General features: G+C 37.0%; 1 protein-coding gene across 6 annotated transcripts in view; it reads left to right on the top strand.

Moving 5' to 3' along the window:
• AGL (amylo-alpha-1, 6-glucosidase, 4-alpha-glucanotransferase) overlaps positions 1-23104 on the top strand; it is an 81959-nt gene that overhangs the window by 39042 nt on the left and 19813 nt on the right. For 5 of the 6 annotated variants that reach the window (XM_068966389.1, XM_068966390.1, XM_068966388.1 and 2 more), the window contains 7 exons: positions 5086-5216; positions 8481-8617; positions 8861-8994; positions 9882-10057; positions 13711-13813; positions 15983-16208; positions 17394-17505. In XM_068966389.1, the coding sequence (XP_068822490.1) occupies positions 5086-5216; positions 8481-8617; positions 8861-8994; positions 9882-10057; positions 13711-13813; positions 15983-16208; positions 17394-17505 (1019 nt within the window). The remainder of the gene's footprint in view (positions 1-5085; positions 5217-8480; positions 8618-8860; positions 8995-9881; positions 10058-13710; positions 13814-15982; positions 16209-17393; positions 17506-23104) is intronic. The other variant, XM_068966386.1, reaches the window with a different exon arrangement.

Below are 23104 nucleotides of genomic sequence, written 5' to 3'. Positions count from 1 at the left end.
TACTCTTTACCATTTCATTTTTTTAATGCCAATACATTGTTCTAATATCTGGCTATACCATAGTTTATTTCATCAGTCTCCATTTTTTGGACACTTTACTTGGACCAGTTATTTACACTTTATTCATCTCAGTTTCCTCACTTGGAAAATGAGGCTTAAAATAATTCCTACCTCTTAGAGTTTATAAGTATTAAATTGGATAATGCACATGAAACACCACAATTCACGGCACATAACAAATGCTCAATATATGTTATATATCATGAGTACTAGGATAATTTCCAGGAATGGAATTTCTGAGTTAGACTATCATATATTTGAGGCTTTTAATACTGCCAGATCCCTTCCAGAAAATTATATTAATATTTTCAGCTCTATGTAAAAGTCTAGTATCCCACATCCTTACTGAGTATATGTTATTATAATGTAATGTTTAAAAGCATAAAGGATGGGACCAGACTGCCTGGATTTAAATCCAATTTCAGACTTATTAACTGTAAAAAGTAAGACTTTGGACAAGTTACTTAGGACATATAGTGACTCTGTCAAAACAGTGTTTGACAGAGAGTACCAGTGATCAGTAAGTGTTAGCTCTTACTAGTCAAATTGGTAAATATAAAGTACTTTAAAATTATATCTCAATTTATTTTAAATATTAAGCTAATTTCTGGTTCATAAGTCATTTGTATTTATTTACTGAAATATCATTTTTAAATATTAGTTCATTTTTAGGTTCTGTTCAGTTGGTTTTGTTGTTCCATAAAAGCTTTTCTTAGTAAGGATATTAACTCTTAATTCAAGTCACACTTAGTAGATACATTATTTTAAAAATCTGAGATGAAGCAGTTTTGTGCTTCTATGACATGTTTATAAAATAGCACATTCCTCATCAGAGCTACTAAGATTATCTCGGGACAAGAATCTGCACTTGAATATGCTCTCCAGGTGATTCTTTTTTTTTTTAATCTGTTTTATTTATTTATTTTACTTTACAATATTTTATTGGTTTTCCCATACATTGACATGAATCTGCCATGGGTGTACATGTGTTCCCCATCCTGAACCCCCTCCCACCTCCCTCTCCATCCCATCCCTCTGGGTCATCCCAGTGCACCAGCCCCGAGCACTCTGTATCATGCATTGAACCTGGACTGGTGATTCGTTTCACATGTGATAATTTACATGTTTCAGTGCCATTCTCCCATATCATCCCTCCCTTACCCCCTCCCACAGAGTCCAAAGGACTGTTCTATACATCTGACCCGTTTGCTGTCTCACATACAGGGTTATTGTTACCGTCTTTCTAAATTCCATATATATACGTTAGTATACTGTATTTCTGTTTTTCTTTCTGGCTTACTTCACTCTGTATAATAGGATCCAGTTTCATCCACCTCATTAGAACTGATTCAAAGGTATTCTTTTTCAGTTCAGTTCAGTTCAGTTCAGTCACTCAGTCGTGTCCGACTCTTTGCAACCCCATGAATTGCAGCACGCCAGGCCTCCCTGTCCATCACCAACTCCCAGCCTCCCTGTCCATCACCAACTCTTGGAGTTCACTCAAACTCACGTCCATCGAGTCGGTGATGCCATCCAGCCATCTCATCCTCTGTCATCCCCTTCTCCTCCTGCCCTCAATCCCTCCCAACATCAGAGTCTTTTCCAGTGAGTCAACTCTTCTCATGAGGTGGCCAAAGTACTGGAATTTCAGCTTTAGTATCATTCCTTCCAAAGAACACCCAGGACTGATCTCCTTTAGAATGGACTGGTTGGATCTCCTTGCAGTCCAAGGGACTCTCAAGAGTCTTCTCCAACACCACAGTTCAAAAGCATCAATTCTTCGGTGCTCAACTTTCTTCACAGTCCAACTCTCACATCCATACATGACTACTGGAAAAACCATAGCCTTGACTAGATGGACCTTTGTTGGCAAAGTTATGTCTCTGCTTTTTAATATGCTGTCTAGGTTGGTCATAACTTTTCTTCCAAGGAGTAAGCATCTTTTAATTTCATGGCTGCAATCACCATCTGCAGTGATTTTGGCACCCCCCGCATAATAAAGTCTGACAGTGAATCCACTGTTTCCCCATCTATTTCCCATGAAGTCATGGGACCAGATGCCATGTTCTTAGTTTTCTGAATGTTGAGCTTTAAGCCAACTTTTTCACTCTCCTCTTTCACTTTCCTTAAGAGGCTTTTTAGTTCCTCTTCACTTTCTGCCATAGGGTGGTGGTGTCTGCATATCTGAGGTTGTTGGTATTTCTCCTGGCAATCTTGATTCCAGCTTGTGCTTCTTCCAGCCCAGCATTTCTCATGAAGTACTCTGCATATAATTTAAATAAGCAGGGTGATAGTATACAGCCTTGACGTACTCCTTTTCCTATTTGGAACCAGTCTGTTGTTCCATATCCAGTTCCAACTGTTGCTTCCTGACCTGCATACAGGAAGGCAGGTCAGGTGGTCTGGTATTCCCATGTTTTTCAGAATTTTCCACAGTTTGTTGTGATCCACACAGTCAAAGGCTTTGGCATAGTCAATAAAGCAGAAATAGATGTTTTCCTGGAACTCTCTTGCTTTTTCTATGATTGGATGTTGGCAATTTGATCTCTGGTTCCTCTGCCTTTTCTAACACCAGCTTGAACATCTGGAAGTTCACGGTTCACGTATTACTGAAGCCTAGCATGGAGAATTTTGAGCATTACTTTACTAGTGTGTGAGATGAGTGCAATTGTGTGGTATTTTGAGCATTCTTTGGCATTGCCTTTCTTTGGGATTGGAATGAAAACTGACTTTTTCCAGTCCTGTGGCCACTGCTGAGTTTTCCAAATTTTGCTGGCATATTGAGTGCAGCACTTTCACAGCATCGTCTTTCAGGATTTGAAATAGCTCAACTGGAATTCCATCACCTCCACTAGCTTTGTTCACAGAGATGCTTTCTAAGGCCTGCTGGACTTCACATTCCAGGATGTCTGGCTCTAGTTGAGTGATCACACCATTGTGATTATCTTGGTCATGAAGATCTTTTTTGATATATTTGTAATCACCAGTATTGATTCTTTTTAATGGCGGAGTAATATTCCATTGTGTATGTGTACCACAGCTTTCTTGTCCATTTGTCTGCTGATGGACATCTAGGTTGCATCCATGTCCTGGCTATTATAAACAGTGCTGTGATGAACATTGGGGTACACGTGTCTCTTTCAATTCTGGTTTCCTTGGTGTGTATACCCAGCAGTGGGATTGCTGGGTCATATGGCAGTTCTCTTTCCAGTTTTTTAAGGAATCTCCACACTGTTCTCCATAGTGGCTATACTAGTTTGCATTCCCACCAACAGTGTAAGAGGGTTCCCTTTTCTCCACACCCTCTCCAGCATTTATTGCTTGTAGACTTTTGGATAGCAGCCATTCTGACTGGCATGAAATGGTACCTCATTGTGGTTTTGATTTGCATTTCTCTGATAATGAGTGATGTTGAGCATCTTTTTATGTGTTTGTTAGCCATCTGTATGTCGTCTTTGGAGAAATGTCTGTTTAGTTCTTTGGCCCACTTTTTGATTGGGTCATTTATTTTTCTGGAATTGAGCTGCAGGAGTTGCTTGTATATTTTTGAGATTAATTCTTTGTCTGTTGCTTCATTTGCTATTATTTTCTCCCATTCAGAAGGCTGTCTTTTCACCTTGCTTTTAGTTTCCTTTGTTGTGCAGAGGCTTTTAATTTTAATTAGGTCCCATTTGTTTATTTTTGCTTTTATTTCCAATATTCTGGGAGGTGGGTCATAGAGGATCCTGCTGTGGTTTATGTCGGAGAGTGTTTTGCCTATGTTCTCCTCTAGGAGTTTTATAGTTTCTGGTCTTACGTTTAGATCTTTAATCCATTTTGAGTTTATTTTTGTGTATGGTGTTAGAGAGTGTTCTAGTTTCATTCTTTTACAAGTGGTTGACCAGTTTTCCCAGCACCACTTGTTAAAGAGATCGTCTTTTCTCCATTGTATATTCTTGCCTCCTTTGTCAAAGATAAGGTGTCCATATGTGTGTGGATTTATCTCTGTGCTTTCTGCAAGGAGTTCACTGGCTACATAGTGGTAAATACTGCAGTAGAATAGAGTTGGTACTGAGGCTGCTGATTTGACTCACTCTTAACTCACAAATTACAAAGGGTCAGTCCCAGGAGAGAGGAGGGAAGCTAGCAGAGACAGAGGGAACAAAGCACAGCTGACAGTTTTCTGAGTTGATGGTAGTGGTTTAGTCACTATGTCATGTTCTAAGTTGAGACAGAAGTAAATGAAAAAAAAAGAATATTTTCAAGAAATACATGTTCACATAATATTCACAAGGATATGTATTCAGTTATATAAGGTGAATTTACCTGAATAATTAGAAGTGCAAGAAAGTAGGGTTTCAGTTACATTCAGGTAGGTGTGGTCCCTTACACCATCTCACTGCTAACTGAACCTTTGTTGAAACTAAGGCCATGAGAGTTAGTTTCTGCATTCTGATCATTATCAAGAAACAACTTTAAGAAAATCTTAGTTCTTTGAACAATTAATCTGAAAGGTAGTGCAACTTTAGGAAAGGACAGAAAGGAAAAGGAGAGATAGGCAACAGTAGAATAACACATGATTTCTAAGGTGGTTAACTGTGACTTTTGATTATCCTTTTACTGGTCCTTTGATAATTATTTTGAGTTTAAGATAATTAGTATAAAAGTGCTTGTCACACATAGGAGAATATAAAGGAGAAAAAAGACTAAATCAGAAATAGAAAGATTAAAAACACAAATTTAAAAGATAAAGGGTATAACAGCCAAAAGATTTTTTCAGTGTACTTCTAATGAATGAAATTTAGAACTTGATTAATTCCTTGTCTTGGAAGAAGTGTTACTTCTGTTTGAGTTTTTAGCATGTTTGTTCTTTAATTGTTGTTTATAATTTGTACTGCTTACAATATATAGTATAATGCTGAGTTCCTAAAACATACATTTCTAAGACATTTTATGGTTTTGGTTCAGATTTTCTTCTTTATTTTTATTGAGAGTAAGTGGAATTTCATTACATTTAACCAGTTTTCTTTATTTTCCAATTTTTAGTATTGCCTCTAGATTAACTTTGGCTGAGCTAAATCAGGTACTTTACCGATGTGAATCAGAAGAACACGAAGATGGTGGAGGATGTTATAACATACCAAACTGGTTACCTCTTAAATATGCAGGTCTTCAAGGTAAGCAAGTATAAAGATAGTGAAGCTTTTCAGGGGTATTTTTTTAGGGTCATGTGGTATCTTCCTTATGGAAATAAGAGTATGGGCCCAGAGTTCAACTGTTTGGGTTCAAATCATAGCCCTCCCACCTACTCATTGATTGACCTCTGACAAGTAACTTAAATTCTCTGTGCCCCAACTTCTACCTCCATAAAATGTGAATAGTATTATCTAATTCATAGACTTTTGTGATGATTAAATGAGATTATTCACTTGGGCCCCAAATGGGACTAGGTTATTGGAAATATTTTTTATTGCCTATTTGCTTTATCCTACAAAGAGAACTTCTAGTTAAGTATTTTGTAGTTAGAGTAGTTGTAAACTGAGATAAAGAAACTAAATATTTAACTGTCAGCTTAATTCATTTGGTTAGCCATATTTTCTTAGATTTTTATTTAGGAACTTTGGTTTACTGCATATATATTCCTGGTTCATGAAGTTTACAACTTAACAAGCCTCCTTTTCAATTCCTGATTTCTTTATACATCTCCCATCTTTAAGGGCCAATTCAATTCTTACATCTTCCACAAATCCTTCCTCAGTTATTGATTTCACAGTAATTTCTTTTGTCTTCCAGACACTCATTGTATTTATTATATCTCTTATTAGCCCTTGGAATTTATTGCTTTATTTTAATAATTAATATACTATTTTTTGTGAATGTTTGATCATGGTCAAGAAATAGGCTTTAGAACCAAACTTTATGGGTTGCACTGACTAGCTTTATTTATATAGTAAATTGTGGCTCAATTTTTTCATCTGTAAAATGGAAATAAAAACAGTGTTTACCACAGGGCTTACTGTTGGGATTAAATGACTTAATATGTATCAAGTACTTAGACAGTGAATGGTTAGTTCATAGTAAGTATTCAGTGATAACTAGCTATCAAACTCCACTAAGTGGATTGTACCCTTAGAAGAATGTTTGCCTTTTGAAAGATTCTTGTTTTTAGCTTTCATACCTTCTGCAAAATCAAGCACGTAAGAAGCTTTCAATAAAAAATTTAAAGACTTTTTATGCTTATGACATTTTTTCTGGAATATTCTCATTTTTTATTTTGTGCTGTAATAAAGAAATGAACGTGTTACCAGCCATAAGCAGATATCTACTCCATTTTCATTCTGAGATATTAAACTCCTTTTTCTACTTGCCTGAAAAGACTACTTTTATGAACTTCTTTTGTCACCTTTATGTTCCTTATAATTAATAAAATATAGTTATAGACATAACTAAACTTTCTACTTTCCTACTACTTCTTCACGAAATGATTTTTCTCACTTGTTCTAAATATAATTGCCCTTATTTGATGTATTTTTTTACTCTATACCAATCCATATTCCCTCTGGCTGTTTAATATTTCCGACGATCACCTTGTATTTCCAGTAGGCTTTTAGTAACAACCTCAGTTCAGTTCAGTTCAGTCACTCAGTCTTGTCTAACTCTGCGACTCCATGAACCACAGCACACCAAGCCTCCCTGTCCATCACCAACTCCCAGAGTCCCCCCAGACCCATGTCCATCGAGTCGGTGATACCATACTACCATCTTATCCTCTGTCATCCCCTTCTCCTCCTGCCCTTAATCTTTCCCAGAGTCAGGGTCTTTCAAATGAATCAGCTCTTCGCATCAAGTGGCCAGAGTATTGGAGTTTCAGCTTCAGCATCAGTCCTTCCAATGAACACCCAGGAGATTACTTAAATCACACTTAACCATTTCACTGACCTTTCTCTTCTCTAACCCGAATTCCCCTTCCCTACTTCTTGTAACAATAATATCTTAAATTTATATATTTAACTTTAAATTTTCAAAACATGCTTATTATACACAATAAAATTAATTAAATTCTAACTAAATAAATTTATTTGGAATAAAGTCAGTGAAGCCAATATAATTTTAAATTACTACCCTATTAAGTGATGGAAAGAAGTATTATTGTTCTAGCTATCTGTCATTGAAATAACAATATGTTATATATACATAGAAATTCTTTGCAACCCTATGGATTATAGCCTGCCAGGCTCCTCTGTCCATGGGATTCTCCAGGCAAGAATACTGGAGTGAGTTGCCATTTCTTCCAGTGGATCTTCCTGACCCAGTTATTGAACATACTACATCTCCTGCACTGGCAAGTGGATCCTCTTACCACTGAGCCACCTGGGAAGCCCCAAAATCTCCATGGCACAGTGGTAAAGAATCTGCCTGCCCATGCAGATGACTTAAGAGATGCAGGTTCCATCCCTGGGTTGGGAAGATGCCTTGGAGTAAGAAATGACAACCCACTCCAGTATTCTTGCCTGGAAAATTCCATGAACAGAGGAGCCTGATGGGCTACAGTACATGGAGTCACAAAGAATTGGACACGACTGAGCGCGCACACACACACACACACACACACGTGCATAGAAATTCTAATATTTCCAATTGAGTGGTACTTGAGGATATGTCTGTATACTTCATTTTGATACTTCATTTAGTTCCAGGTACCTCCTGTTATGGTCTTCCCTGATGGCTCAGCAATAAAGAACCCACCTGCCAAAGCAGGAGACAGGGTTCTATCTCTGGGTCAGGAAGATCCCCTGGAGAAGGAAATGGTGACCCACTCCAGTATTCTTGCCTGGAAAATTCCATGGACAGAAGAACCTGGTGGCAGGATCCAATCCATAGGGTTGCCAAAGAGTCAGACAACTTAGCAACTAAACAACAACACAAACTCCTGTTATATTTCAAAAATTCTCTCTAGAACAGACTTTATTCTTAGTATCACCATAGGTGATCTTGCTTTCTCTGAGGCCAGTTCTATGATTTTTCTTAGATCTTGCTTGAATATTCATGAATCTACCACTTTTCAACTGTGAAAAGACAAACATCAGTTTTCTGCCCCTAGATGCCTTAGGATAGGGAAGCTGTGCCAACTGCCTTTGAATATTGTAATACTAAAATTCAAAAGAGCAGGACCAACCCAGAAAACAGGAATCTTGGAAAGCTCTGCATAGCTCATGTGACCAACCACAGTCCCCGTCAGCCTGCCTTTATATCTTGGTTCAAGGCAGTGTTGCCACACTTACCTCCAGTCATGGGAAGTGCCACTGAGGATTATGCTGCTCTTGTATCTAGCTGTATGTATACTCACCATCAATCACTGGAGACTAGCAGGTCGCCAGACTATGAGAGCAAACTGCCTCTGCCAGTGATTAAATTGGTATGATATTTCTCTGAATTTTCAGGATTAATGTCCGTATTGGCAGAAATAAGACCAAAGAATGACTTGGGGCATCCCTTCTGTGATAATTTGAGATCTGGAGACTGGATGATTGACTATGTCAGTAACCGACTTATTTCACGGTCAGGAGCTATTGCTGAAGTAAGTAAAGCTATATTGTCCAAAAAAATAAAAGGTGAGGAGCACAGTAAGAAATATATGTTAACATATACGTTTATGTTGTTTTCTAACCTGAAACATTTTCTTCTCCATCATCTTTCAGTTCTTATAAGTGAAAATCTGGTGAATAGATTGCTAGATAGTACAGTGGCATGTTTGGATTTAGCTTTTAAATCCAAGCCTATAAGCACACCAAATTAACTGTTAAAATTATTTTTATAACAGGTTGGTAAATGGTTGCAGGCTATGTTCTTCTACCTGAAGCAGATCCCACGTTACCTTATCCCGTGTTACTTTGATGCTATATTAATCGGTGCATACACCACTCTTCTGGATGTAGCATGGAAGCAAATGTCAAGGTATACCCAGCAAAGCTTGAGCAGATAGGCATGTTTGTGTAGAAGCCACATACAGTCAGTGTCTACACTCTTAAGAAGACCAAAACATCAAGAATTGTCATGCATGCATACAGCTGAAAAAGTTAATAAGTGGGAATAAAATGTATTAACATCATTTAATCTGAAACACACAAAAACAGACTTAGATATTAAAATCTATTCTATAAAGCTAAAAAACATGTTGATGGGAAATTTTAATTGCTTGGTGTTATCTCTATACCTCGAGTTGTTAAGTTAATGGATAAAATTTTTTAAATCTACACATACTATTTTTTTCCAATTTTTTACTAATTAAGAGAAAAAATATTCTGCTATTATTATAAATGAAATATGCCTTTATTAGTGAATATCCCTGAGTGAAACCACAGGCTGGAATGTACCACTGAAGAGCAGCCAAGGCAATTTGGGCATAACTTCAGAAAGGATAAAACTTCAACACTACCATTTTTTTTACAATAAACATTTTAAAGCCAGCTAGATAGAATACTGGGTGAAATGAAAGCAGTTCTGAAACCTTTACCAAATTTAAAATTCTGTTTAACTGATTTTAACATTGCTATACATTTGAATAGAGAAACTTTTTGAAGAGAAGAAAAGAACTAAAATAATACTGCTAAAATTTTTTGAATCAATAAGGCATAAAATTTCAGGTATGCAAGATGAGTAAGTTTGAGATCTAATGTACAACATTGTGGTTGTAAATAACAATTTGTATTGTGCCCTTAAAAATCTGTTTAAAAAAGTAGATTCTCAAATTAGGTGTTCTTACCCTAATAAATTTTTTTGAATAAGTAATAAAACTTTCAGTTTCTACCCATAACACTTTGAACTCTATAACTTTGTTGCAGCTTTGTTCAGAATGGTTCTACCTTTGTGAAACACCTTTCCTTGGGTTCCGTCCAAATGTGTGGAGTAGGAAGATTCTCTTCTCTGCCACTTCTTTCACCTTCCCTTACGGATGTACCATGCAGGCTGAATGAGATCACAAGAGAGAAGGAGCAGTGTTGTGTGTCTCTAGCTGCAGGTAAGAAATTATGTACAAGATTAAAATGTGTAAGTCAGTATTAGGAAAATTATAAAGAAATGATTATTTTTAAAAACTCATGATGTTTTCCAAGATTTTATGTTACTGGTTAGTTAAATTTCACAGGCATACATTTATAAAAGTAATAACAGTGCTATTTAAGTATCACTGTGTACCAGACATTTATTTCTGTGCATTTTTTATTGTGGCCAGTTAATCCCTTTCTTCTTCCGCATGTGTATTTTTTCCAACTCATAACATTTTGCATTTTTCAATCAAATCTGTTTTACTACCTTTCCCATTACATTATACTTTTTTCCCCCAATATAAAAAATTTACCCAGCCTTGTAATTACCAAGAGATCATGTGAAGATCCTCTACAAGTTACGAAACACAAAACAAATGCTAAATAATTTTTATTATGTGTCTAATTGCAATTAAATGCTTCCAACTCCATTAGCATCTTTCCTGAAAGTATATTTAAAACCCAAATCAAGTAACAGGTATAATTCTCAGCAAAATTGGCTTATGGTTTCTTTTTAATAAATTTCAAGCTATTTCTAAAAAGTATTTAATATTTGAGTCCACTGAAGTTTAGAACTTCCAAACTAAACTGAGAAATACCAATTGCAGGATGAAAAGAACAGTATTGTCTACGTGATTGCCTCTGTTTACCCTTAAATTTGCATTCACTTCAGTTCAGTTCAGTCACTCAGCTGTGTCTGACTCTTTGCGACCCCATGAATTGCAGCACGCCAGGCCTCCCTGTCCATCACCAACTCCCGGAGTTCACTCAGACTCACATCCATCGAGTCGGTGATGCCATCCAGCCATCTCATCGTCTGTCGTCCCCTTTTCCTCCTGCCCCCAGTCCCTCCCAGCATCAGTCTTTTCCAGTGAGTCAGCTGTTCGCATGACCTGGCAAAACCAATAAAAATGACCTACTAGGACCCAACAACTAAAAAAGAAATTAACATTTCACTTAGAAGGACTATATGAACCTTTAATTATATAATTGTGTTTTAGATTTTTCACTCAACTATTTGATATCCTTCTGGTACTTTCCCCTGTGAATCCATAGCAGATAGTCTTAAAACTGAACAAGAGCATTGTGGAAAAAATACAGAAGTTGATTTTAAAGCCTGTTGTGTAGAAGCCTATTATATAAAATAGTGATCTCAACATTTTTGATTATCCACTTCTGTTGTTAAATGCTCCCAAAATAAATATATTGAATATTGAGATCATAAATGATATACTCATATGCTATTATACTTGGTATGTTTATACATCATGTACAATATAAAACAAGAAAAACTAAAAATATAGTTTATAAATATGGATAGAAGTTCTGGTATATCTTTCTAGCATCCTAAGGGAGAGTTTTGTGTATTCCATATTAATAATATATAGGACTGTATACAGATTTGCAGATAGATTTCTTGGTTTCATTTTTAAATGATACAAAGGCTGGGAATACCTTCCTTTTCTGACAGTGATACAAAATATGTGTATAATTTTAAACTTTTACATTAATTGACAAGGTAGAAATTATTCAGAAGATGTGTGATCTGTAAGTCATACATTCTGAAAGGTCAAAAAGTTAATACAGGGCTTCCCTGGGAATCTGCCAGCCAGTGCAGGAGACACAGATTCAATCCCTGGTCCAGGAAGATCCGATATGCCACGAAGCAGCTAAGCCCATATGCCACAACTACTGAGCCTGTGCTCTAGAGCCCATGAGCCACAACTGCTGGAGCCCGCGTGCCCTGTAGCCCACGATCTGCAACAAGAGAAGCCACTGCAATGAGAAGCCCATACACCGCAACTAGAGAATAGGCCCTGCTCACTGCAACTAGAGAAAAGCCTATGCCGCCACTGAAGACGCGGCACGGCCAAAAATAAAATTAATCAATTAGTTTTAAAATGTTTCAGTGAATACAGATATTTCCACACATCCATGGTAGAGGTTTTAGTTTTGACTTTTTAACAAGAGTGCCTGTATTCAGGGCATACCAACTCAAACTTACCCTTGGATCTGTCTATACTTATATTTTATGCCAAGTGTTAAGTGGTTTAAAGTACCAGGAAATCTGTGCAATACAGAGTACTATATATATATATATTCGCTGCTGTCATCAGTACCATCATCAACCATATATATAAACTGTATGTCAACCATGTATGTTGGTGCTCAGTTGCTCAGTAGTGTCTGACTCCTTGCTACCACGTGAACGGTAGCCCACTAGGCTCCTTTGTCCATGGAATTTTCCCGCCAAGAATACTGGAATGGGTTGCCATTTCCTTCTCCAGGGCATCTTCTTGACCAGGGATCAAACCTGCATCTCCTGCTTGGCAGGCAGATTTTTACCACTACACCACCTGGGAAGTCTGACTGTGTGTAAACAATATAAAAGTGTTTAGGGAAATTTTATACCACTATTTGGGAGAAAATATAGAAAGAAATGTCTGATGTTATCTTTAGTTTTGATCTTTTCCTAACTGAAGAAAATAATGTCTTTCTCCAAGGTGAAGACCTAACAGAAACTTTAGGTCTGACCTCTCAATTTACATTTTATAATTAATCTTTTATTTCATTCATCTGATAAATTTTCATGGTGATATATACCAGTTACAGTTTTCAGTGATATAACTTGGCAAATAAGGTTAATGAGGTTTCTATTATCATGGGTCATATTTTCTACTGGGGAGGGACATTCATTCAACAAACCAGAAAATAAACAAAATAATGTCAGATAGTGATAAGTGTTTAGAAAATAGTTACAAATGAATGCTATGAACGTTTTATTTATGACCTGAGTTTTTCTTCCCTGAAATTTTTGTTACGTGTATACTTTAACGCAGTTTTTTTTTTTTAGTGAAATGCTAATTTCCTTTGCTTTACTTTCCTGCTGATTGTTACATATAACAATTGTATTTCTTTTCGCATTTCATAAGAAACCAAACTCAATATAAAAGTAAAATTTTAGATTTTATCTATGGTCATTCTGTTTTACTTCCTGCATAAAGGCTGCAGTTACCTAAAGTTTTCAAGTGATTTAACATCTGAAATCCTTGTTTTCACCTGTAAAAGTTGTTTCTAACAAACTGTGACACTTTTAAGTAGTTTTAAGTTAATGAGAAATTTGATAATGAAGTAATAACCCTAGAGCAATAGATGAATAAACCTGCAATTATTTGTCATTAAGGTAACCACAACATATTTAGATTAATTTGTTGCCTTCAAACTGCAGGTAGAACCTTTTAAAATATATCATTATTACTATATTGAGTGTTTCTTCATGTGTTAAATATTTGACCTCTGATTTTAATCTTTAATTTGCTAAAAGAAAGTCTGTGTTTAAAAACTCACACATTCTAACCAGTTCAAATAAGCATCACTCTTTAGCACAGATTCTTAGTCTATTTTGAGTGACGAATTCCTTTAAGAATCAGATATGATTATGGAACCTCATCACACAAAAATAGACATAAGAATAACCATACATTCTGAGATAATTTTAAGAGAGTTTGAAGACTCTTTTCACCTCCTCCTTAACCCCAAAGTTTAGAGCAGCTCAATCTATAGTCGTGGAGTTCATAGACTTGTGTATACTGAGGTTAATAGATTACTCTGCTGTGTTTTCTGTTAGGCTTACCTCACTTCTCTGCTGGTATTTTCCGCTGCTGGGGAAGGGATACTTTTATTGCCCTTAGAGGTCTACTGCTGATTACTGGACGCTATTTGGAGGCCAGGTAGGAAATCTTTAAAAAGTTGCAGTGCAAGTTTATGTCTTCGTGTTTTTCAGTGCTCTTCAGACCTTTCTTATTCATCTATTCTCAACATTTGGTAGGTAGGCATGTTTCCCTGAGGTGTGATTTTTATTTTATTTGTTGTATGTTCATTTAATAGGATCATAGAATTTCAAAGGTGTGACAGTCTTTAAAGTTACCAAATTCTAATACTTCACATTACAGATCAGGTTATCTTCAGCATTTCCTACTTTATTTCAGGAAAAGCTAAGAATTGTGTAACCATGTTACACACATCGCTCACTAAAGTGTAAAATGTCTGTGCCTGAATTAAGTATAAGAATGCAGATAACTTTTAGGTAAAGTTGGAAAGTCTTCCATTTTTTGTTCTTCCATAATGACAGAGTCCTGTAAAGAGAATTATAATATCAGGTTTCCTTCTTTTTAGTGCAGACTCATAACCTCCAGTTTCGTGTTTTCTAGACTTAAAATGGTGTTCTCTATGTCACAATACTATAAATAAATTTATCAAAGGTAGAAAAGAAAGGCTCTACAGCAGTGTTGTATAGTGTTAGATAAATCAGTATTACCATCATCTGACAACTTGTTAGAAAAGCAAATTCTTGGTCCCTGCGCTGAACTCCCTGACCCCAAACCTGGAGGTGGAAAGGCAGAGTTGACAGATGGAAATCTGTGCTTTTGCAGGGGCTTTAGGTGATTTTCAGTGGCCTAAGACTGAAGTTTGAAATCACTGCCCTACAAGTTAAAACCTGTAGCAAAAAAAACATTTTTTTTAATATTTTTGTTTTGATGTCACCTGTTTTGTATGATCTGTGAGCTAAGAATGGTTTTTACCAGAAGAAGAATACATGATCACACTATGTAAGGTCAACAAAGCCTAAAATATTTACGTCTGGCCTTTTACAGAAAAATAGTTTGCCTACCCCTGATCTAGAAGATTTCCCAGAAGATAATATGTTTGTTAGAGTAGTGCTAACTACTATAAATTATAAGCCATTAAACTTCAAGGGCTTTTCATAAACAAAATTTATGATCTTCTGATCTTATATGGGTGTTCAAGAGGCAGTTTTCCACATGGTGATTAAGGGATGTAGCCTTCTTTATCTGCACGATATATGATCTTCTAGGACCTCTGGGCTCTCTCTCGTCAGCTGGCAGAGAGGGAAAGAGAGCCTGGGGAAAACACTCCTGTTCCATGCAGTTAAAATTTTTTTTTTTTCTGGAGAATGCCATCATCTGACTGGGACCTTTAGGAAAGCCATTTTGGTGGACATATGGCTGTCTCTACCACAGATAGTTCTGCTTCCACCCTCTGCAGAGATGTTCATGGACCGAGGACTTTTTACTCAACTTCCATGTGTATGACATGTTCTGGATAATTAAGATTGCTAGTATTCTGACCTTTTATTAATTGGAAGTGTCACTCTCCACACTAACACTTTTGTACTGCAGAAAATAAAAAAGCTCCTTTTACACAATTATTTAAGAGAGAGAGATTGCCTGATACACAGAATTAATTAAATTTCTAAATGGTTTTAGCAAAAAATAAAAAACTTTAAATGACTTTTCCAAGGTTATACAGATGGCAACACTAGGACTTAAATCTCAGTCTTCTTAATTCTCAGTTTCATGCTCTTTTTAGAATGCCATGCCATCTTACAAAGTTGTTATCTGGTATATGATGGTAGAATAATATGTTGAAAGATAAAGTATTCTCTACAAGTTTTTGAAAATGAATTATGTTTTTCAAGGTCAGCTTTTACCTTTAATTTTCTTATATGTTTGCTTTATTTTGGGTATCTGCCATTTAAGATAATAAAATTCCTGTTCTTTTGAAATACTAGGGATTTCAAAAGTAAAATCTAGAGTTATGAGGGACCTTAAAAAGCACCTGGTCCCAAACTCCACAGATGAAAAAAAAACTCTCCCAAAGGATAAGTCATACAGATTGTTAGAGAAAAAGGCAAGGCGAGGATCAAGGTTCCTGACTTTTAATTCAGTGCTTATTCTATATTACGACCACTTTCTGCATGAAAATACAAATAAATAAGAGAAAATAAGAAAAATTATTAACACCCAAAATGACTTTTTTGCCTTTAGTTTTTTAAGTGATTTTCATGTCAAATGATTCACCTATTTCTGTTGTTTTAGGAATATCATTTTAGCATTTGCCAGTACCCTGAGACATGGCCTCATTCCTAATCTCCTGGGTGAAGGAACTCACGCCAGATACAACTGCAGGGATGCTGTGTGGTGGTGGCTGCAGTGTATCCAGGACTATTGTAAAATGGTTCCAAATGGTCTGGACATTCTCAACTGCCCGGTTTCCAGAATGTATCCTACAGATGACTCTGTTCCTTTGTCTGCCGGCACAGTGGTAAAGATCATTTCTTAAAATAATTTTTTCCTGAATAAGTTTACTTTCTAACATAAAAGTACATGTAATTAAGAATCTGAGTCTTACAATTCTTCAAATATTGGTATTTATTTTGCACCTGCTGCTACTGTGAGAGACTGCAGAGATGACTTACTCTTTACCTAATGAGCTTGCAACACGGTAGAAGAGTGATATGTATTTATTAATAATACGATCATTGCAAAAAGAAACATATGAGAAGTGCCTCTTTTAGTCTCATGAAAGAGAGATGATCTCTTAGTGGGTCTCAGGGAGGACTACAGAAAATAATTAAAATTTCACCTACACTGACCTCAAAAGGTGAGTAGGATTTCATCAGAGATGAGGGAAATTATGAGAAGACATTAAAGATGAAAAGAATAATAAAAGCACAGGGTGGATTGAAGCACAGCTTAGGATATACTGCTCTATCTAGTGTTTGGCTTTTTGTGTAGGGCACCTGCCAGATAGTAAGGGATTGTGGAAAGTAGGGGCCAGACTGTGGAGAGCCTTGGCTACCAATCCAGGGAGTTCAGAGTTTATCTTATGTGCAGTGCGGAATGGGTAAACATTTGTGTATGTTTCCCCCAGTCAAGAGTGACCAGGATATTGTGCTTCTGCCACATCTGACCTGCATTTATGTTGCAGTTTTCTTGGGGGGAGGGCTTCTAGGCTACCTCAGGGCTAGCTCTAGGATGTTTATATCATGAAGTGTTTGAAGAATATTTGCCCCCAAATTTTTTAATGTAAACATATTACCACTTTAGTATATAATTTGTCTCCATTGCTGTGTATGTGGATGAATTGGAACAATGCCAGTTTAAAACTCGGATTTCTGCATAATAAGCTGGATTTGTTTATTAGCTGACCTGTTTACTCTAACAGATCACAACTCACAAGATCCTTTTTCATGTATCAGCAGAATTACAGATTATTTCATGTCACAGAAATTTATAGTTAAAACTACAATATGTTAAATGTTCACATGCAAAAGGTCTGCTGTATTATATGATGTATAAAGGCTGCTTCTTTCCCCAGTCCCACCCCTGATCCCTATTTCTTCTTTTAAGGGAAAATATATGTTTTCACAAAACTTTAGTTGTAGAATTTGGGAGAAGATAATAAAAATGTAATTTCTAACAGAGGTAACATCCATATTTCAAACAGGATCAACCATTGTTTGAAGTAATACAGGAAGCTATGCAGAGACACATGCAGGGCATACAGTTCCGAGAGAGGAATGCTGGTCCACAGATAGATCGGAACATGAAGGATGAAGGTACATAACTATTTTTTTTTTGGCCGTGCTGTGTGGCATGTGAGATCCTAGTTCCTTGACCAGGGATTGAACCCTCACCCCCTGCAGTGGGAGTACAGAGTCTTAACCGCCGGACCACCAGGGAAGTCCCATGAAGGTACATAACTTTAGGTACATAATAAAGATTTACTGATGAGGTGAAATTAAACCTTGTAATTGTTCATTTATTCAACAAGTATTTTATTTGTGTATAAAACTTCAGAATATAATCATGAAAAAGGTTAAGAGTTTCTGATCTTGCCAGCTTAGTTTTAGTTTCTGGAGGAAAGATAAAATTTTATATCCTTTGTCAGCCAACTTTGAAAGCACCAAAAACCAATTTGGTGCCTACATTTATAATCATAATAATAATTGCTAATAATTGAATGCTTACTGTGTGCTAGGCATTGTGCTAACTTCTTTACCTATGATACTCCCATTTAACACTCCTAGGAATGTTGGAGATGAGTTTCATTGTTCTCGTTTTTATTGATAAGATGGCTGAAGCAGAGTAGGTTGCCCAGACTGTACAGAACTGCTAAGTGGCAGAGCTAGGATTTCATCCATAGTTTGTCTGCCCTTGTAATTTGGGCTCTTATAAAGAGGTTTATTTGTATTCAGAGTTAAAATCAATATACATTTTAACATCTTTGAAGTTCATCATATTCCGATTTCTATGGCACATACTCATCATCATTAGCTGATGCAAGGCTAACAATTTATTTCATTTTATTATTACCCATTCCCCTTAGAGGTATTCCAGTGGGGTTTGTTGTATACTAATGTACTCTTATGAAATACACATTTCTTTAAGCACAAATAGTCTTTTTAACTTTTCAGTTTTGAAAGAACTGGAGACTGATGTAAAATTATAAAAATGATGCATGAGTATCCTGAACCCTTCATCGATCTTCCCCCAATGAGGACATCTTATGTAACTGTAGTGCAATATCATGATCAGGAGATAGATATCAGTATAATACTGTTAACTCACCTATAGAACATATTGCATTTTTACCAGTTTTACGTTAACTCATTTGTGTGTGTGTGTACTTCCGTGCAATTTTATCCCATGTATAACTTCATGTTACCACTGCCACAGTCAGGATATAGGACTATCACATCACCACAAAGGTTTCTCCTGGGCCATCCTTTATAGTCACATCAAACATCCTTGGTCTCTGGCAGCTGCCAGTCTGTTCTACATCTCTATAATTTTGGCATTTTGAGAATGTAGGTAAATACAATCGTATCGTATGTAACCTATAATATATACATATGTACATAAGTTATATGTAGTATGTAACCTATAGTGTATGTGTGTATATATATATATATATATATATATATATGGTTACATATAATGCCCCTTGAAAACCATCCAAGTTGCTGCATATATCAATATTTTATTACTTTTTACTGCTAAGTAGTATTCCCTTTTATGGCTATGTCTTTCATCTTTTGAAGGACATTTGGATTGTTTTCATTCTTTTGACTAATACAAATAGAGTTCCTGTGAACATATACAGGTTTTTGTGTAAATATAAGTTTTCATTTCTCTAGGAGAAATTCCCAGTCAGTTCAGTTCAGTCACTCAGTCGTGTCCAACACTTTGCGACCCCATGGACTGCAGCACACCAGGTCTCCCTGTCTATCCCCAAATCCCAGAGTTTACTCAAGTTCATGGCCACTGAGTCAGTGATGCCATCCAACCATCTCACCCTCTGTCGTCCCCTTCTCCTCTCACCTTCAATCTTTCCCAGCATCAGGGTCTTTTCAAATGAGTCAGTTCTTCCCATCAGGTGGCCAAAATATTGGAGTTTCACTTTCAGCATCAGTCCTTCCAATGAATGTTCAGGACTGATTTCCTTTAGGATGGGCTGGCTGGATCTCCTTGCAGTCCAAGTACTCTCAAGAGTCTTCTCCAACACCACATTTCAAAGGCATCAATTCTTCGGTGCTCAGCTTTCTTTATACAACTCTCACATCCATACGTGACTACTGGAAAAACCATGGCCTTGACTAGATAGATCTTTGTTTCTATGTAATGTCTCTGCTTTTTAATATGCTGTCTAGGTTGGTCATAACTTTTCTTCCAAGGAGCACATGTCTTTTAGTTTCATGGCTGCAGTCACCATCTGCAGTGATTTTGGAGCCCAAAAAAGTAAGGTCTGTCACTGTTTCCACTGTTTCCCCATCTATTTGCCGTGAAGTGATGGGACCACATGGCATGATCTTCGTTTTCTGAATGTTGAGTTTCAAGCCAACTTTTTCACCCTCCTCTTTCATTTTCATCAAGAGGCTCTTTAGGTCTTCTTCACTTTCTGCCATAAGGGTGGTATCATCTGCATATCTGAGGTTATTGATATTTCTCCTGGCAATCTAGATTCCAGCTTGTGCTTCATCCAGTCTAGTGTTTCTCATGATGTACTCTGCATATAAGTTAAATAAGCAGGGTGACACTATACAGCCTTGACGGACTCCTTTCCCTGTTTGGAATCAGTCTGTTGTTCCATGTCCAGTTCTAAAGTTGCTTCCTGACCTGCATACAGATTTCTCAAGAGGCAGGTCAGGTGGTCTGGTATCCCATCTCTTGAAGAATTTTCCATAGTTTGTTGTGATCCACACAGTCAAAGGCTTTGGCATAGTCAATAAAGTAGAGGTAGATGTTTTTCTGGAACTCTCTTGCTTTTTCAATGATCCAATGGATGTTGGCAAATTGACCTCTGGTTCCTCTGCCTTTTCTAAATCCAGCTTGAACATCTGGAATTTCACGATTCATGTACTGTTCCCAATAATCTGGGTCATATGGTATATACGATTATAAGAAATTGCCAGACTGTTTTCTGAATTGAAGAAAGTAGGGAATACTACTAGACCATTCAGGTATGACCTAAATCAAATCCCTTATGATTATACAGTGGAAGTGACAAATAGATTCAAGGGATTAGATCTGATAGAATGCCTGAAGAACTATAGACAGAGATTTGTAACATTGTACAGGAGACAGGGATCAAGACCATCCCCCAAAAAAAGAAATGCAAAAAGGCAAAATGGTTGTCTGAGGAGGCCTTACGAATAGCTGTGAAAAGAAGAGAAGTGAAAAGCAAAGGAGAAAAAGAATGATATACCCATTTGAATGCAGAGTTCCAGAGAATAGCAAGGAGAGATAAGAAAGCCTTCCTCAGGGATCAGTGCAAAGAAATAGAGGAAAACAACACAATGGGAAGGACTAGAGATCTCTTGAAGAAAATTAGAGATACCAAAGGAACATTTTCATGCAAAGATGTGCACAATAAAGGACAGAAATGGTATGGACCTAAAAGAAGCAAAAGATATTCAGAAGAAGAGGCAAGAATACACAGAAGAACTATACAAAAAAGATCTTCACGACCCATATAATCCTGATGTTATGATCAGTCACGTAGAGCCAGACATCCTGGAATGTGAAGTCAAGTGGGCTTTAGGAAACATCACTATGAACAAAGCTAGTGGAGGTGATGGAATTCCAGTTGAGCTATTTCAAATCCTAAAGATGATGCTGTAAAAGTGCTGCATTCAATATGTCAGCAAATTTGGAAAACTCAGCAGTGGCTTCAGGACTGGGAAATATCAGTTTTCATTCCAATCCCAAAGAAAGGCAATGCCAAAGAATGCTCAAACTACCACACAATTGCACTCATCTCACACGCTAGTAAAGTAATGCTCAAAATTCTCCAAGCCAGGCTTCAACAGTACATGAACCGTGAAATTCCAGATGTTCAAGCTGGATTTAGATCAAATTGCCAGATCAAATTAACGAGAGATCAAATTGCCAAAATCTGTTGGATCATCAAAAAAGCAAAAGAGTTCCAGAAGAACATCTACTTCTACTTTATTGACTATGCCAAAGCCTTTGACTGTGTGGATCACAACAAACTATGGAAAATTCTTCAAGAGATGGGATACCAGACCACCTGACCTGCCTCTTGAGAAATCTGTATGCAGGCCAGGAAGCAACTTTAGAACTGGACATGGAACAACAGACTGGTTCCAAACAGGGAAAGGAGTCCGTCAAGGCTGTATAGTGTCACCCTGCTTATTTAACTTATATGCAGAGTACATCATGAGAAACACTAGACTGGATGAAGCACAAGCTGGAATCTAGATCGCCAGGAGAAATATCAATAACCTCAGATATGCAGATGATACCACCCTTATGGCAGAAAGTGAAGAAGACCTAAAGAGCCTCTTGATGAAAATGAAAGAGGAGGGTGAAAAAGTTGGCTTGAAACTCAACATTCAGAAAACGAAGATCATGCCATGTGGTCCCATCACTTCACGGCAAATAGATGGGGAAACAGTGGAAACAGTGACAGACCTTACTTTTTTGGGCTCCAAAATCACTGCAGATGGTGACTGCAGCCATGAAACTAAAAGACACATGCTCCTTGGAAGAAAAGTTATGACCAACCTAGACAGCATATTAAAAAGCAGAGACATTACATAGAAACAAAAATCCATCTGGTCTAGGCTATGGTTTTTCCAGTAGTCACGTATGGATGTGAGAGTTGTATAAAGAAAGCTGAGCACCGAAGAACTGATGCCTTTGAAATGTGGTGTTGGAGAAGACTCTTGAGAGTCCTTGGACTGCAAGGAGATCCAGCCAGCCCATCCTAAAGGAAATCAGTCCTGAACATTCATTGGAAGGACTGATGCTGAAAGTGAAACTCCAATATTTTGGCCACCTGATGGGAAGAACTGACTCATTTGAAAAGACCCTGATGCTGGGAAAGATTGAAGGTGAGAGGAGAAGGGGACGACAGAGGGTGAGATGGTTGGATGGCATCACTGACTCAGTGGCCATGAACTTGAGTAAACTCTGGGATTTGGGGATAGACAGGGAGACCTGGGGTCACAGAGAGTCAGACATGACTGAGTGACTGAACTGAACTGAACTGAGACTTTTCTAAAGTGGTTGTAACATTTTACACTCCCACCAGCAAACTGGACAGATCATATCTCCACATCCTTGCCAGAATTTGTCGGGTTTTTTGGGGGGTTTCTTTTTTTTTTAGCTATTCTGGTAGACATCTAGACCACTATATGTTGTGTTTTTGATTTGCATTTTTCCTATTAATAGTATTGAACATCTGTTCATGAGCTAATTTACCATCCCTACCCCTTCTTTGATGATAAAACCTGTTTTATCCCGTTTCTAATTGGATTGCTTGGATTATTTTTACTATTAAGTATATGTGGTAAAATACATGTTTACCATTTTATCATAAAATACATTATTTTAGCCTTCTTTAAGTGTATAGTGCAGTGACTCTTAAGTATATTCACACTGTTTTTCCACCATTACTGCTATCCATCTCCAGAATTTTTTGTCATCCCAAACTGAAACTCCTACGCAGTTAACAGTAATTCCTCATTCTTTCCTCCCCTCCGTTCCTGGTAATTGCTAATCTGTTTTCTGTCTCTGTGAATTTGATTATTCTTGGTACCTCAAATAAATGGAATTACATCATTTTTGTCCTTTTATGTCTGGCTTATTTCAGTTAACATTGGTATATCACAGCTATATATACTATACTTT

This window comes from Capricornis sumatraensis, chromosome 2 (assembly GCF_032405125.1).
Source record: "Capricornis sumatraensis isolate serow.1 chromosome 2, serow.2, whole genome shotgun sequence".
Taxonomy (NCBI): Eukaryota; Metazoa; Chordata; class Mammalia; order Artiodactyla; family Bovidae; genus Capricornis; species Capricornis sumatraensis.
This window is presented reverse-complemented; position numbering and strand designations above follow the sequence as displayed.